General features: G+C 37.4%; 2 protein-coding genes across 2 annotated transcripts in view; one reads left to right on the forward strand and one right to left on the reverse strand.

The window, feature by feature from the left end:
- The window catches only part of LOC307121258 (uncharacterized protein), a gene marked incomplete at both ends in the record, with an annotated part of 7403 nt that extends 3746 nt beyond the window's left edge, over positions 1–3657 (forward strand). Inside the window, 2 exons of the mRNA XM_079808790.1 lie at positions 105–303; positions 3598–3657. Coding sequence (XP_079664916.1) covers positions 105–303; positions 3598–3657 — 259 coding nt within the window. The remainder of the gene's footprint in view (positions 1–104; positions 304–3597) is intronic.
- A 327-nt stretch (positions 3658–3984) lies between these two features.
- On the reverse strand, positions 3985–16240 carry parp16 (poly (ADP-ribose) polymerase family, member 16). The gene is made up of 7 exons (XM_079809289.1): positions 16063–16240; positions 14124–14320; positions 13894–14031; positions 11649–11855; positions 11230–11401; positions 9362–9506; positions 3985–5682 (listed from the first exon to the last, which is right to left on the reverse strand). The coding sequence occupies exons 2-7, from the start codon at positions 14310–14312 to the stop codon at positions 5547–5549; spliced, it is 987 nt and encodes a 328-aa protein (XP_079665415.1). The 5' UTR covers positions 14313–14320; positions 16063–16240; the 3' UTR covers positions 3985–5546.
- Positions 16241–17619: the final 1379 nt, after the last annotated feature.

A 17619-nucleotide genomic window follows, 5' to 3' on the forward strand; every position in this document is an offset into this window, starting at 1 on the left:
CATGTAGTCTTGGTATTTGATTTGTCTTGAAGGATTTCAGTAGGTTATTGGCATCAGTTGTCTCTTTCATCTGTGACTGATGAATTTCCTATATCCCGGCGCAGGTCTGTATCGATGGAGAAGCGTGAGTGTGGAGGTCACTGCCAGCACACAACCTGCTCCAGCTGCTTGGTTCTCACACCTCCATCTTGTGCTCAGTCCTGTTCCCCAACAGACCACGTCTGTCTGCATCGCTTTGGAAGGTGTGTGCGTGGTCACCTGACAGACGAAAAACATCCATCCGTCTGCCACCAGAACCAACAGGTCAATTTTATTTCTGTGTTGCACTTTATCATTCTTTTTTGATGAAATATAGTTGTTTATTTCTATGATGATTAACATATTGTTTCTTTTAATTAAACAAAATGCTTTTATTGAACTTGGGGGCCAAAGTACAGATAAATACACTTTTTTCGGCTATATTTAAATTCTGAAACCCTTGTTAACGGAATAGTTCACAATGAAAATTACCCCATGATTTACTCAACCTCAAGCCATCCTAGGTGTATATGATTTTTTTCTTCTTCTGATGAACACAATCAGAGTTATATTAAGAAATAGCCAGACGCTCCCAAGCTTTATAATGGCAGTGTCGGCGTCCATTGATTTTGAAGCTCAAAAAAGGGCATCCATACATTATAAACGTACTCCACACGGCTCCAGGGGTTAATAAAGGCCTTCTGAAGCAAATCGATTAAGCTTGTTAGAAACATATCCATAAAGTAATATGTCTAGCTTCCGGATAGGGCTGGTCCGAATACCATTTTTTGAGCTTCGAAGCTTCGGTAGTAATCAACACCGAATATTCGAAGCTTCGGAGGGAGGGGGCTGAAGTAGTAAAAATCATTTAGTTCAGTTAGAGAACAGATTAACTACAATTAAAAACTGGACGTGCTGCGTGAGCCGAACGAGAGTCGGATTTCATTCATCACGAGAGTGAGGAGCTGAATGACGAAGATGATCGCGGAAGATTTGGTTTCACAGCAAAATGTAAAAGAGCCTATATGAGTTTTTACAGTTTATGGAGTTGATGTGTGGGCATCGACTCTGGATCGTCAGTATTTGAATCTGAAAGCGTGCGCGATCCGTGGGCGTGGTCGCATTACCGGATAATGAAGTGGCTCGCGGGTGACTGACATCACTCTCTTTTTGAACAGATTACATAAACACAGAATATTTGTTTTCGATTTGGTTTACATTGTTTAAAACCTGATTTTTCAACGTTTCTTTAGACATATGTCTCATGTTTGTGAGACAAGTATTCACTAAGCTAGAGCTCCTTTTCTGAAGACTATCTGAATGAACGTCCCGCTACTCGTAAACAAAGAAGCTGGCGAACAGCTGTCTTTCGAATCGGCTTTGGCCGCGACTCTGGAAGACTTGGAGTTAAGCTTTTCTTTGAGAAAAGAACAAAGAACGGCACTGAAGTCATTCTTAAGAAAGGAAGATGCGTTCCGAGTTTTGCCGACCGGATACGGCGAATGTTTAATCTCTTAACTAGCTCCGCTTCACCTTCTTCATTGCTCTGGTTGGTTGTAGCGCTATCCTATCGCGTGCAGAGGGAATGTGAAAGACAACCGTTTATCCCGCCCCTCAGATTGAGCCCTGCCAATGGTGTGTTCCCAGACCCAACATCTTGATGTGGGTCTGGCTTGACAGGCTACACCATTCAAGCAACCCACCCCCGAACTGGCAAACCTACAGTAAAATGGGCACAGCTGCATAAAATCTGCCGGAATACAATACACTTTACTTGGATGCGAAAAAAAACAAAAACAAAGATTCGAATCCCAAAATTGAAAATCGAATACCAACCCATCGAACGAATATTTGAATATTCTGGTCCAGCCCTACTTCCGGAAGACCGCCTTCCATATTCAACTTATGCAGAAAGTGTAACGCCTCTCGCAGTTCAAAACGAGCTCCGGCGAGAGTGGGTGGCGCGGCATGTCTTGGACGATTTGGGCGTCGAGGAGCGTTGAAATCAGGTAAACTTTATGGTGATAAGCTATGACGCGGTTCGGCAGAAACCAACTGGAATGTAGAAGTCCTTCGCTTGAGAGAAATCCAGAGAACGCAGTCCTGTAAACTCTGGTTCCAACCACATTAGTTCCCAAGCAAAATGGAGGAGAAGTTGATCATTGCTGTGTGGGGTTCCCTATAATTTACGACGTGATCATTCATAGTGATGTGTAATTTGATAAGAAGGCACGCAACACTATGTAAAGGCAACATATTCGGCCAGAGCGAATGCGTTGCGCTACGTTCTAGTGAGAAGTCGTGCCAGTTATGCTTTTTCCGTTATTTGAATATGGAAGGCGGTCCGGAAGTTACATATTTTACTTTATGAAGTTTTAAATATTTTTATATTCGCTTCAGAAGGCCTTTATTAACCTCCTGGAGCCGTGTGGAATAGGTTTATTATGGATGGATGTGCTTTTTTGAGCTTGAAATTCAATGGACCCCGACACTGCCATCATAAAGCTTGGAAGTGTCAGGATATTTATTAATGTAACTCTGATTGTCTTTGGGTGAAAGAAGAGTCATATACACCTAGGATGGCTCGAGGGTGAGTAAATCATGGGCTAATTTTCATTTTAAAGTGAACAAATCCTTTAATAGTGACACCGGTGGCCATTAAGTGAACTGCAGACAGCAACTCATGCTTGCACACACTGAACGTGATTCAAGGCCCCAATATACTCATGGCAAAGTTATTTTTCCGTTCTTCATTTAAGGGTAAAAAGAAGTTGGAATAACTTTGCAACGATATACCTCTAACAAACATCCTGACGCGGTCCACGCTGCTGAAAGTGACGTTAAGACAAATATGTAAATATGTGCCGCGCTCTTTCCTCTCAATAACAAAATAATCACACAACCAAAATGACAGCGGCGAGAAAACAGCAGTTAAGAAAGCATGTGGATATGCGATTCACCAGCATCATGTCGACAGATGAGGTCATTACAATTATACTGTTATTATAGTTTGATTATAAAGTATATTTGAGACTACAGACTGTATAGATCTAGCTGTGAGACTATAGTTTGAATTAATCGCTTTTCTTTGCTCGATACACTGACATTATAGTACAGAATGGCTCTTTCTGCATTATCCTGAACATTGTATATCATTCGTTTCATGCGTCATAACGTCTTAACTTTTGATTTTCTAGGCAAAAACGTCCCGATTTCATAAAAATCAGCCTACAGGCTTTCATAGACAACCTTAGTTAGGGAAGGTCTCGTAACAAAACTAAGTTTCGATACAAGCTGTTCACACATTGGCAATAAAAAAACGATTAATACATGAAAATTCTGACATATACCCCCTTTAAATTATTAAAATATATATGATAAAATAAACTATTCACACACAAAACATTCTATTTTATTTATCATATTTAGGAAAGTTTTATATACACGTATATATTTTATATTATATATACTGTTTATAAACACATACATTTATTTCTTATATATTGAATTATTTGTATATATTTAATTTTAATATCTTTACATAAATTATGTATAATTACTTTAATATTCTTTTAACAGGGCAAGTCTGAGGGATTCTTTGTGTGTTTGGCTCCTGCCTGTCCAGCTGCAGCAAACTGATTCTACATTTTAAGAGGAACTCAAATAATGCAGTCTAGTTATAAAATGTAGCACAAAAGGCAGCTATTTTTATTAATGCATTTCATTACTATTTGAATATTTTTTACCGTATGATATAAATCATTAATAAAAATGTGTGTGTGATTTATAAATGCAGTGAAATTTTACGCATAAATGTACCGCTTTTGTATATTGTTAAATGCAATAAAAATGCAATTAAAATGTCATTAAAACATGATAAAGTCATGTTAACTCTGCATTTCCATGGGTTTAAATAATAGTTTTGTCAATATATATATATATATATAATTTTTTTTTTTTTTTTTTACTGATGTATTCTAATATTTGTATGTGCAAATGTTTTATGAATACATTTTTATTTTATATCAGATTGGTAGTCTGTATCGGGCTATCGGCCAATACTGTTAAATGCAACCTAAAACACTGTTGTTATCATTAAAACATGCTAAAACCATGTTAACTCTGCATTCTCATTGGTTTAAATAATATTTCTGTCAAAAAAATGTTTTTTTTTCAATTTTGTATATAATATTTGTATGTGCAAATGTTTTAAAATTGGCTTTTTTTAACCTTTTTTTCTTTTTCAAAGGGACTAATAATAAGGTCAGGCTGACCTGTTTGGAAAAAGTGCCCACCGTAGACATGTTCCCACTCCTGTCGGGCTTGTTACTCAATAACAATATATTTATGAGCCTGCAATTAGACATCCATCCATGAGCCAGAACAGATCCATAGCAGATCAACCTCTGATGTCAGTCTTATATAAAGATCAAGAAAAGACATTTTAATGTTAATTTGTTAAGTGAAAAAACGCATTGGCATTGAATACTGTTCATAGGTTTATAATGTTTCCATGTTCACAACCTAAAAAACAACATGCGACAAATAAGTATATCATAAAATTTTTAATATGGAATATTTGATCTTTTTTATAATGATGTCAACAGTAATTTTAATATATGCATTTAACTAATGTTATGCATGACAGTAAATACCACTTTAAATAAAATTCAATTCAAAATGTAAAAAAAAAATGTTTTCGAATCTACGGTGCACACAAATGAGTCTCCGCTTCTCAAGATGAAAAACATGCCGCTTTTGTAATCAGTCATATTTTACTGATAAAAACAATAGCCAGACAAAACGTTCAGCGTGCCAAGAGCCATAAACTAGAACAACAGCCAGTTTACTAATGCATTTCACTCGGTCCCTTAAGAAACACACTGTAATCCTGTTGCATTTATTTAATTTAAATAATTTCACAATTCAGATTCTCTGAATTATTCAAGTTGGAGACATTTATGCAATATCAAGACTAATTTTCATTACAGTTTTAATGATACCGACCAACATAACATGGGTTTTCTGCATAGTTGACTTGATCTAGACACAGTACGATAGCCTAGGAACACGAGAATGTGCATATTTGCCTCAAAACTGAAAAATATCTAATATAAAAAAGCCCACAGATCTCCCTACATGATTATTTTTATTTATATAAGCAGCAATTTTGCCAATGTCTAGGTTGAAAAGGCAGGTGTAGACAGCGCTTTTGTCTTGATCATTTGGTTGTAACTAATGTAAGTGAACCCATCACTCAAAAAGTAAAAACAGGCTACATGCTAACATGTAACATTCTCGGTTGCTAGCATTAGTGCTCATTCTGCAGGTTTACTTCTGACAGATGCACAGTGTTTATGTAAATTTACGTAAAGTAAAATGGAGGATAGCGTGTAAAAATCAAGAGATACATGGAGGAATGTCGTGTTGAGCGAATAAAATAGTTCCTGAGTCTTTATTTCCTCTTTCATAGTCTTTGTGAGTAAAAGGCACTTTGGACGAGAGCGTTGTGATGTGAGCAGTCTGGGTTACCGGAACATTCTGTGCCAGAAGGACTGAAAAGCGGACGAGTTGAAGGCACCGATGAATATGAGGAGCAGGATATAGAGGCCCATCATGATGGCAAAATGATGTCTGACGAGCCACGACCTCTCTTGAGCATGTCTGCAATCAAAACAGAACATCATTTTATATAGCAAGTTCATTTAACGAATAGAAAACAATGGAAATTCTGATGTCTATCAGGCTTCAAAATGATACAAAAGCATCGTAAGTATCCTAAAAGTGGGGTCATATGACTAATGCGCTATTCCAAGTCTTTGGAAGTCATACTAGAGGGCTGGGTTAAAAATATTCATTTCTCGATTTAATTGATTCTCATTTTGGCCCTGTTTACACCTGCTATTAAGATGAGTTTTGGTCAATCGGATCCAAAGTAGACAAGGGAGACATACCCGTTTTTATCTAGGGCCTGATGTATAAACTTGCATATGCACAAAATGGGCATAGAAAACAATTGATATGATAATTCCTCTCTAAATAAACTGTGTTCTGAAAAGCAGAACTCATGTTCTGAGAAAATATTTTTGTGCAAATAATGAACAATGATGCGCACTTGCCTCCGTCTAAGTAGCTGGCTTAGCAACATAGATGATATAATGACAGACACCAAAGACAGCTCCATTAGCTGTTTTGAATAATGGTGCGTGCACACCAAACACAAATGTAATTATTTGCGCGAGTAGATTGCATGCAAAGTCAATGCAAAGACGCGAATAGACACAAATTCGCACCGGGCGACGCGTTTGCCACGAACACGTGATATTCGGCTCAATCGCGTCTTCCGCGCAAGTAAAAAAATTTCAACTTGAGCGCAAGCCAATCAGTGAAGAGCTTATTGACACGTCCGGTTTGACAGGTTATCAAACTGGGCACCGGTCAACCTCATGTAGCGTTAGAAGCGGCTGTCATCCAGGCGCAGTTTATGGAGTAGACTGTGAAATTCACAGAGTTGTGTTCGCCTCTGGATGGTGCGGTGAACCCAGACACCTTGGCGTTTGGTTTTCTGGCGTATTTGGGACTTCCACAACAGGTACAGATCAGCAATGGGAGTCATCTCCAATGGAAAAAATGGCAGAAAGAAACATTGTTGTTGATGTGCTTGAAAGCACTCCTCATTGCGCAATGTTTTTAGTTGCGCGAGCGATGCGAAAAACAAGTAATCCCGCGAGTAAACTAGAGCGAGTAACGTGATACGAATATTCCCTTTGCTTTTGGTGCACACACCATAAGTCCAATGACGTAGTTCTGCACAACCTCTGCTGCAGACAGACTAACGATAACCTAATGATAACCATTTTCCTGCTCTTCCCAATATTATGAAAAATACCACTGTATTTGAAGGATAGAATTCGATTCAATTTTGATTTATTTAAAGCTGCAGTCCGTAACCTTTTCTTGGTTAAAAATGATCCAAAATCAAATTGAGCAGGTACAGCCAGTGTTCAAAATTATCTCCTTACCTTAACCCGTTTCACAACGGTAAGATTGTAATAATGTGATATAATTTGAGTGGTACTGGTAGCTTTCCGCGGGAAATTCGAGCATGTCTGTATACATAAAGAAGGAGTCCGGCTCACATGCGAGGATGCTACAGGTGGCGGATCATTTATAGTCTTTTTTATTTTAGTCGCAATTTATTGTAATGCCTTTTTTCTCAGTTGGTCAGAACAAAAGTGCCAGACATTTTACTTGTTCAGATGACATTATCCGGTGAAATTTCTTATTTTGGCCGTACTTCCAAGACGTAGAATCTGTGATTACGAAGTACAGTATCCACACCGGTGTGGAAAATTAGATGAATCCTTGCTGAGGAGCCATGACGATGCACTAGAGGTCTTCACGGAGCCCCCGAGACCCGTGGACCCGGGACCCGACCCGGGACCCGTACGGGTTCGGGTCTATATTTTAAATGATCAGCCGGGTCCGGGTCGGGTCCCAATCTATTACTACGGGTCCCGGGTCTGTTTAACATTGTGTGCAATACCCGAGTCGATCCGGACTCGGAGAACACCTGCCCGTGATCAGAGTCAGTCAGCACTGCTTGTGTGTTTTTTGTAACTTGCAACTGTAAAATTAGGATAAGAAAAGTGTGAGCCGGGAAATAAGGTTTAAAAAAAAGAAAGAAGAAAAACACGAGCGATCTCTCTCTCTCTTGCTCGCTCGCCTCACGCGCTCGCTCTCTCTCTCTCTCGCTCGCTCTCTCTGCAAGCGCACGGTAATAATAATGGTTACCTTCATGAGTGATGTGTGAAAAAAGCTAAAAAACAACGAATATAAAGAAGTTAAACCCACGGCACCTCTTCTGTCCGGGCATCCTTCATGCATATTGTGGACAAACATGAGAAAAAAGTAAGTGCTGTCTACGTGTGACGCACTGTTGAAGTTTGATTTGAAATTATATTTAAATAATATATTTAAAATCAGCAACAAAATCTCAGTTGAACTGTCACAAATGTTTTCTATGATGCTCAAATTGCGTAAAAAAGCTCATATTTCAGGTTGCTCCAGCCACCGCGCATGTGCGCAGTATCAAGCGCGTGTCATTTCTATGGCAACCCGAGCTTCCGCTGTGATTGACTTTAATAATAATATGAATGAACCGTCTTATTTCTTAAAGTTTTGGTGGTCAGGCTCGCTCACAGAGATTATAGCAAATAAATAATGCGGACGTCAGCGGCCACCGAACGAGCAATCGCTATTATAGTTCAAAAAGGCAAACAGTCAAAGTTATTATGCGAGTTAACTCGGGTCGAAATGCAAATCTGCAAAGACGCATTTGTCATCCGTCACCGTGACATAAAGTGGACTTTTAAAGCTGAAATGATGAGTGAATTAAGCATGCTTGGAATAACAAGAGAGGAATAACATGGATTTAACTTTTTGGCAAGGATGTAATGCATCACAAGTAACGTTACAAGGAAGGGAGACGACGGCTAGGTAAGACAAAAAGTTATATTTTTCATAACTTGTTTATTGACTTGTTAATATCAGTTATTGTGGAATATGTGACAAACGGGTCCAGTCGGGTCTGTGTCTTCACGCCGGGTTCGGTTCCAGCTTTTAAATAATAGACGGGTCCAGGTCGGTTCCGGGTACTACGTTTTTGGCATTTCTCGGATCTTCACGGGTCCGGGTCCAGCTTTTGAAATAATAGACGGGTCCGGGTCGGTTCCGTTAAGCACATTACGGGTCTCTTCGGGTTCGGGTATGAATTTTTGGACCCGTGAAGACCTCTACGATGCACAACCCACGTAAATATAATAACTCCGCAACTAACTGCAATTCCAGGTTTCAAACAGAGATGGCGACAAAGAGGCAAAACTTACGGACTGCAGCTTTAAAACAAGCCAAGGATAGTGAATGATTTTTAGCAATGTAATGTGACTGCACAAACATAGTCCGTTTCTCATTTTGTCCTTGTGTATTGTACCGTTAAACATGGTATCACGTGGATGAGAATATGCATGGAAGTGATATGCAGTTGATATTATGCATAGTAAAACTAGGCATTGTAAGCTCCATATATGGTTATTTCAGGGAGGAGACGGAGTGGTGATGCATTTATATACACAATCTTCTGCTGACTGGGTTCTATAAAGGGAATTTTGCGCAGGTTCTGGCTTCTTAAAAAAAATCTAGCTTTTGTGTGTACGCACACTTTTAGGTTAAAATCTACGGAAAGCTTTATACATGAGGCAGTTGGTGTTTCTTTTGTCCACTTTCAACCACTTCTGTCCTGATTTCTTCAAGTGGCGGGTCCATGTGAATGAGGGAGTCTCACCGCGATCTGTAGCGTCTCTGAGAATACACCAGCAGGTATTTCACTCTCAAAAGCTCGTTGTTGGTCACCACGAAGTACTTCTCGGGCACCTCGCCACCTTCACTGTTCCTGGCCCTCAGACGCTGGCGGTCAATGCTCGCCGAGTCTGAAACACAAAAAGTGAGAGTTGAATTTTAAGTATCAGCTGGGATGGTATCTTAATGGATGGTCATTTTTACACAAAACTGGAATAAAAATCAAATCAGTGTTTGCTTTTATTTTGTTGACAAGAATGTAGCATACAACCGTTTGAAAGGTTTATTGTTGCAAACTGTTTTACATACGATTTTGTATTTATTTAAGAACAGCAATAACATAAAACATAATTATCGGCTTTCAGTATTAAAATTTTCACTGGTTTATGCAAATATGAACAATAATAAAACAGAACTTTGTGATTAATACATGAATTATATATATATATATATATATTTATTTTTTATTTTTTTTATGTTGTATTGCCTACACTACATGTCAACTTAAATAAGCGGCTCATCTTACCCCACACACTAGTATTCCATTACAAACATAATCACGGTCTCAATAGTGCTATTTTGAACACAGGAATGGCTCACAGATCTGAAAAGTTTGATTTATGAACACATTAAAGGAGTCGCACGATGCTTTTTAATATCCTTAAATTAATACTTTTACTCATCAAGGATGCATTAAATTGATCAAAAAGTTACAGTAAGGACATTTATAAAGTTACAAAAGATTTTCATTTCAAATAAATGCTGTTCTTTTGAACTTTTTATTTCATCAAAGAATGTAAAAACAATGCATCATGATTTCCACAAAAATATTACGCAGCACAACTGTTTTCAACACTGATAATGTTTCTTGAGCAGCAAATATTAGAATGATTTCTGAAGGATCATGTGACACTGAAGACTGGAGTAATGGTGTGAATGAATGTATTTAAAAAAACATTTTAAATTGAAGTAATATTTCACAATATTAATGTTTTTTCTGTATTTTTGATCAAATAAATGCAGCCTTGGTGAGCATAATGCTGCTTTTCCACTGCATGGTACAGCTCACTTTTGGGGGTTTTCCACTGTATACAGTACAGTATTAGTACCTGGTACTTTTGAGGTTCCAAGCGAACCGTACCGATACTAAAATGTGACGTGTAAACACTGCAGATCACTGATTAGTCAGAAAGTAGTCACTGGAAGCGGCGGAGTTAAACCGTTTTCAAATCCATTCAGCCGATCTCCGGGTCTGGCAGTAGCACTTTTAGCATAGCATAGCATAGATCATTGAATCTGATTAGACTGTTAGCACTATAGAAGAGTCAAGTTTTAAATAGGAAAAATATTGAAACTCTTTGGTCTTTTTTTGAGCAAGATGCTAACGGTCTAATCAGATTCAATGATCTATGCTAAGCTATGCTAAAAGTGCTACCGCCAGACCCGGAGAAAATGGTAAAACTCATCTTTTTAACTCTGGGTGAGATGAAAAATTTGCCTATTTTCAAAAATAGTGGCGTGTTCCTTTAAATAGTCAGCAACAGCCAGCGCAGCATAATTTATTCGCATTACTTTTTTAAACGACCATCGCACACAACTTGAAAAAAGAAATGGCTGTATCTTGGTCAGTCGACGAGGTGGCGCCGCAACTATAATGATCAGTCTATAATCCCACCCACATTGAAGCGGTACTAACTGCAGTGGAAAAACAAACCGAGTCAAAAGCAAGCTGGGCCAAGATGTACCACGCAGTGGAAAAGTGCAATAAGCGACTTCTTTCAAAAACATAAAAAAATCGTAACGACCCCAAACTTTTGAACAGTAGTGTATACAGCTGTTGATCGGACACATTACCTTTCTTCTTCACTTGACACTTCACATCAGGATGATCGATGATTTCACACAAGGCAACGCAGCTGATCAGAGGCCCGAGGACGCTTTCCCTCCATCCGTTACCGTGAGGACTGTAAAGGATGGCCATGCTGAGGTCACTGGTCAGGTATGTGCCCTCCCCAAACAGTGAGGTCTGAAATATCAAATCATAATCAATAATTAAATGGCTTCCTGTGTTACCAATGAGCAGATAACACTGTAGTTATAATTATCATCTTCACACATTATCTAAACATGAACTGATAAGGCACAGTCAATCCCATCTGTCGGGCATAATTATTTGTAGTCCTCTATGATAATCAAAGAACGATTGCCTGGAGAGCATCCAAAACGGGTATGAACGAGCATAATCCTCCAGCGCACATCGTCCACATGCTGACCTTGTTCAGATGGCAGTGTAATCCGTTGTGTATGATGGAGTGGAAGTTCTCCAGTCTGCTGCCGTGGAATGCATAGATGAGGTCTCGTCCAGCCCGCGTCCTCTCAAACTTGGAGTTGAGCAAGTCACAGTACTGCAATTCAAAGAGGAAGTCTGGGGCTGGAGCTGACATCCCCTCACTTTGCGTCAGCTGGCTCAGTCGGGCAAACTGATGGAGTGAGAATGAACACCAGTGAACATTTATATTAACTAGTGAAGCAGGGAAGTGCAAAACTAAACAGACTGGTCTATGGGTTGTCTGAATGACTAGTCCAGAATACCAGAGCCGAAATGTTTTGTTTTGTTTAATAATTTACATTATTCCGCTGATGAAAATTGAAAACAGTACTAAAATGACTCTTATGAATCTTATTAGTGAATCAAACAACCAATAAAGCATGCAGTGCAACCAATGAAGTCATACACAGTGTGACTGTGACCAGTCATTGCAGTCCGGACTAATGATTCTTATGAACCGATTCCTTTTGTGAATTAGAAACACTGAGCGCTACAAGTGTTTTTTCCTTCTTCAAATGAATAATTATTATGAGCTGGTTCTTTTTAGTGATTTTCCAAACATATGGCGTGACCAGTGTAGTCTGAACTAATGATTCCTATGAGCAGATTCTTTTTAGTGAATCAGAAACACAGTGCTTCTAGGGTTGATCCATCCTGAACAAATTACTCTTATGAACCAAATCTTTTTCTGAATCAGAAACATGGAGTGCTACAATGTTGCTCCATTACCAAACAAATTATTCTTATGAGTTGGCTCTTTGAAGTGAATCACAAAGATAGTGCGCTTCTAGGGTTGATCCATCCCAAACAATTTACTCTTTTGAACTGGTTCTTTTTAATGAACAGAAACACAGAGTGCTTCTAGGGTTGATCCATCCTGAACAAATGACTCTTATGAACCAGATCTTTTTCTGAACCAGAAACATGGAGTGCTACCAATGTTGTTCCATTACCAAACAAATGATTCTGATGAACTGGTTCTTTTTAGTGAATCAGAAACACAGAGTGCTTCTTGTGTTGCTACATCCCCAAACAAATGAATCTTATATGAGCAGTGTTTTTTTACTGAATCATAAATATACAGTGTGACCAGTGCAGTCCAAACTAATGACTCTTATGAACCAGTTCTTTTTTTGTGGATCAGAAACATGGAGTGCTACCAACGTTTTTAACTTCCTCCAATTAATAGTTATTATGAGCTGGTTATTTCTAGTGATTCACAAACATATGGAGTGACCAGTGTAGTCTGAACTAATGATTCTTATGAACAGATTATTTTTAGTGAATCAGAAAAATAAAGCTCCATCCCAAAACAATTGACTCTTATCAACTGGTTCTTTTTAGTGAATCACAAAGATTGAGTGCTTCTAGGGTTGATCCATTCTGAACAATTGACTCTTCTGAACTGGTTCTTTTTTCTGAATCATAAATATGGAGTGCTACCAATGTTGCTCCATTCCCAAACAATGATTCTTATGAGCCGGCTCTTTGACAAGAATCACAAAGATGGATAGGGTTGATCCATTCTGAACAAATGACTCCCATGAGCCGTTTTTTTATTACTGAATCATAAACATACACAGTGACCAGTGCAGTCTGAACAACGACTCTTATGAACCAGTTATTTTTTGTGAGCCAGAAACAGTGTTTTTTACTTCCTCCAATTAATTGTTGTTGTGAGCTATTTTTTTTGTGATTCACAAACATATGGAGTGACCAGTGTAGTCTGAACTAATGATTCTTATAAGCCAGTGAATCCCAAAATTTGAGTGCTTCTAGGATTGATCCATCCTGAACAAATGACTCTTCTGAACAACTTTTTCTGAATCACAAACATAGTGGCTCTTCGGTTGTTCCTTCCATGAACAAATGATTATAATGAGTTGGTTCTTTAGCTTTAGTGAATCAAAAACATGACCAGTGCAGTATGAACAAATTACTTAGAAGGAACCAGTTCTTTTTATTGGTGTAATAAGTGTTTTATTTAATTAAAAAAAAATATTTAGTAAATAATTGTGTTGCTACTGTACAATATTTTCTTTTTGTGCTTTGTTGGATCTGTTCAGTTGAAATCTGAACAAATACATATAGTGCATTTCTTTCTCAAAAGTATTAAAATATCTCTTTAAAGAATCATTAAGCGGAATCAGAATCAGATTCGTCTGCCAAGTGCAAAGATCTAGCAATACCTCCTCTTTCTGCAGGGTCTTCACAGCAAAACTCTTGGAGGACAGAACCCAGTGCACAAGAGCCAGATGATGATCTCCATCACCATGTCCCAGGCGCACCAGATCCCTCACGTTTGGCAAAGTATCCACATCTTTTTGCTGTGAGGAACATAGTAGAATCAAAACATATAACATACGTTTATTTGGGAAAGCCAACAACATGGAGAGCTCAATTTCTTCAAACATCTTACCAGGTCTTCAAAGTCCTTGATCTCTCCTCTAAGGTAGCGAGGAGGGAAGGGTCTGAGCACCGAATCGTGTTTGTAGCTCTGGACGGCGGCCACGAAGAGACTGCAGCGCAGGTCCGCCGCTACTGGGTCTCGATGCAGACAGGAGCAAACCAGCTCTCTGACCGCAGCTGTCGGGAGAGGCGGCTGCATTCCCAACTCTACAACACATTTATCAGGCCAATAAACTATAAGAAGAGATTTTCATCCAGGCAAAACATTTCAATTGTAAATCTTTTAGTGTCAAAGCGAGTTTAGCTGATACCATACCCGTCAAAAGTTTGGAAATATTACTATTTTTTATGTTTTGTACAAGCATTTAAAGGAAATGTATAATTATTATTGTATAATATAAAATATAATTATATATAGTACTTTTAATATAAAAACTATATGAATATATAGCTCATCTGCAGTTATAATATTTATAATATTATATATAAATATGTAACATTAAAAAATATCTCTCTATTTAGATATTATTATTTTTACTTTTACTTTTTACTTATATTAGTATTTTTAATGTTTTTGAAAGAACTCTCTTATGCTTATGAAGTCTGAACTTATTTGATAAAAAAATATAGAAAAAAACAGTAATATTGTAAAATATTTATTATTTAACATACTTTAAAATATAATTGATATCTGTGATGCAAAGCTGAATTTACTCCAGTCTTCAGTGTCACACGATCCTTCAGAAATCATTCTAATATGATTTATTATCAATGTTGGAAACAGTTGTGCTGCTTAATATATTTTTTAATAACCTGTGATACTTTTTTCAGGATTCTTTGATTAATAAAAAGTTTAAAAGATTTATTTATTAAAGAACATTTATTTAAAATAGAAATATTTTGTAACATTATACACTACCGTACAAAAGTTTTTATTTTTTTTGAAAGAAATTAACACTTTTTATTCAGCAAGGATGTGTTAAATTGATAAAAAAAATAATAGTAAAGATGTATATGGTCAGAAAATAATTATATTTTGAATGAATGCTGTTTAACTTTTGATTAATCAAAGAATCCTGAAAAAGTATCACTTTTTTTAATATATATATTTTTATAATAAGCAGTACAACTGAACAACATTGATAATACATCATCATCATATTAGAAATATAAATCACAGAAATAAATTATATTTTAAAGTATATTAAAACAGAAAAGATTATTTTAAATTGTAACAATATTTCACATTTCAAATATATGCAGCCTTGGTGAGCATAAGAGGTTTCTTTCAAAAACATTAAAAATACTAATGTACTCAATAAAAAAATAGTAATATCTAAAAATGTTTTTTGATGTTACATATTTATATTTAATATTATAAATATTTCAATAGCAGATAAGCTATATATTCGTATAGTTTTTATATTAAAAGTACTATATATAATTATACTTATAAATTCATCGTAATAATTATATAATAATAATAATTATACATTTCCTTTAAATGTTTGTATAGTTACCACCATCTTGATTCTAAAAAATAAAGTTTCAACAATGTGAACAATTACATGAATTAAATGAATGCATAATTTAAAAAAGAATAACTATTTTTTCAGTGGAACTGATAGCTCAGCCAGCAGATTAGATGCTATTAGTTAATATAGTAAAAAGTCAAACCACAATACACACGCATCTATTATTTGCTATTGTACTTCTAATGCTCGAAAGTGTGGCTGTTTTAATCTAATAGTTCGTTTAATAATCTCTGCTGACTTTGTTTATATGTTGAGCATGTTAGCTGGTTAGCACAGCTTATCATCATCTCATTACTGGAGAAATTCACTCAAGCTTCAAGACACAAACGATTACTCACCGGGTACTCAGCACTCTTTTGAATACATTAAAAATATCACACATTTGCCATGGGTGTATGTATCTCAGATTCTCACCTTATGTGCCTGAAGCTCAGGCATCTGACAGCCACCGGAAGCTAAACGTGTCCAAGTCGGTCCGCAGCGACTGACTCTACCGGCAGGGGGCGCCATACACTGAAAGCCACTGGAAAACACCCTCTTCTTCTCGTTCAATGGCGATCCGCTCTTTATAGCATTGTCGCCATCTACTGTACTGGATAGAAGCAAACGGTATTTCTCCAATGGGTGATGATTCAAATATGTATGGATGTTTCCCAGTCATATCATTATAACTTAGCTGTTAACTCTTAAATTGCGGAACATATATCCCTATTCTAACCTCGTGACTGACAGGTTCTTGAGAACCATCCGTAAACATCTGTCAATTGAATACATTTTGTTAAGAGTCAAATCAGATCTTACTGTCCTTAGCCCATGCACACTCTACTCTTAATATTCAATATGAATATGAATATATCCCAGCAGTACTCCAATACTTTGCGATATGATGATTATTCGCTGTTCCTTGAAGATTTACCCAGTTTTTCCCTAGGCATCTCTCCCATTTCTATCCCAATTGTGTCTGCAGGGCAAATGCTGAACATCTGATGGAGTGAACTATGAATACTGTAAGCACACATATTCTCCCCATTAAATCAATATATAAGTTTTTGGGCTTTTAGTATGAATATTTTAGCCTCACTGTCATCTATAAGCTAGTGTGCTCCAAAACAATGACACAATTTCACATTTAGAAGATATAAGCATTCAAAACGTACAGTCTCTCACTTCCGCTAAAATGGATCAATGATTTTGATGACATCAGATTTTCTGTCCAATCAAGCGCTCTCTAGAATCTGAAGCATCACGCCCCCAAATAGACGCTGGAAGCTGTGCTAAAATCGGTCACTTGTTCACACACTTACTATGTTCTAATGGCACATAGTGCACTATATAGGGGACAGGGAACGATTCAGACAGTGTAAATGTGTTTCCATTGGGGCGAATGAAGTCTGGTTTCACGTTAGTGTCGTGCGAAACGCCATAGCGTGCGCAGTCCGCTCTGGTCCAGAGACACGAGGCACAGAGTGGATCATATGATCGAGTCAGCGCAGACCAGAAAACGTATCGGATCCATTTGAATTCTGCACACACATACTGTATTTTAAAGCGATATGGAGGAGAAACTGTTAGAGATGAGGAGGAAAGTGTGGCTTTATCGAGCTCAGCGGCTCTGGCGAGCTGTGATATAAACGAAACGCTATTGGCTATTTTTAAAAAGGGGAGGAGCTGTTTGATATGTCACGCCCTGCCTTCCTGTTTATTACGTCAACACATTGAATAATGCTGCGCGTTTCAAGGCACTTCAGCGGGCCTTTAAGTACAATCAACTTGGATGTTTAAGTCATTTCAACTGACTTAAAAAATTGAGTTGAATCTTGTATAACTTGTAATGAAAATGGCTTATTTTGATGAGTTAAAGCAATGTAAAAACATGTTGTCATAATGTATTGATCATACAATTTTTACAGTGAACCCTCCTCAATATAAATATATTCAAACAATATTTAATGTTATCTCTGTGATAATTAA

This window comes from Gobio gobio (assembly GCF_949357685.1).
Source record: "Gobio gobio genome assembly, chromosome: 25".
Classification (NCBI taxonomy): Eukaryota; Metazoa; Chordata; class Actinopteri; order Cypriniformes; family Gobionidae; genus Gobio; species Gobio gobio.

What these genes read in the sequence shown, in the direction of transcription:
- parp16 (XM_079809289.1), bottom strand. Translation starts at nt 14,312, where the DNA reads ATGCAGCCGCCTCTCCCGACAGCTGCGGTCAGAGAGCTGGTTTGCTCC. An exon ending in TCAAGGACTTTGAAGACCTG is followed by an intron (nt 14,032 to 14,123) that starts GTAAGATGTTTG and finishes TGTTCCTCACAG; the next exon opens with CAAAAAGATGTGGATACTTT. An exon ending in AGACCCTGCAGAAAGAGGAG is followed by an intron (nt 11,856 to 13,893) that starts GTATTGCTAGAT and finishes TCACTCCATCAG; the next exon opens with TTTGCCCGACTGAGCCAGCT.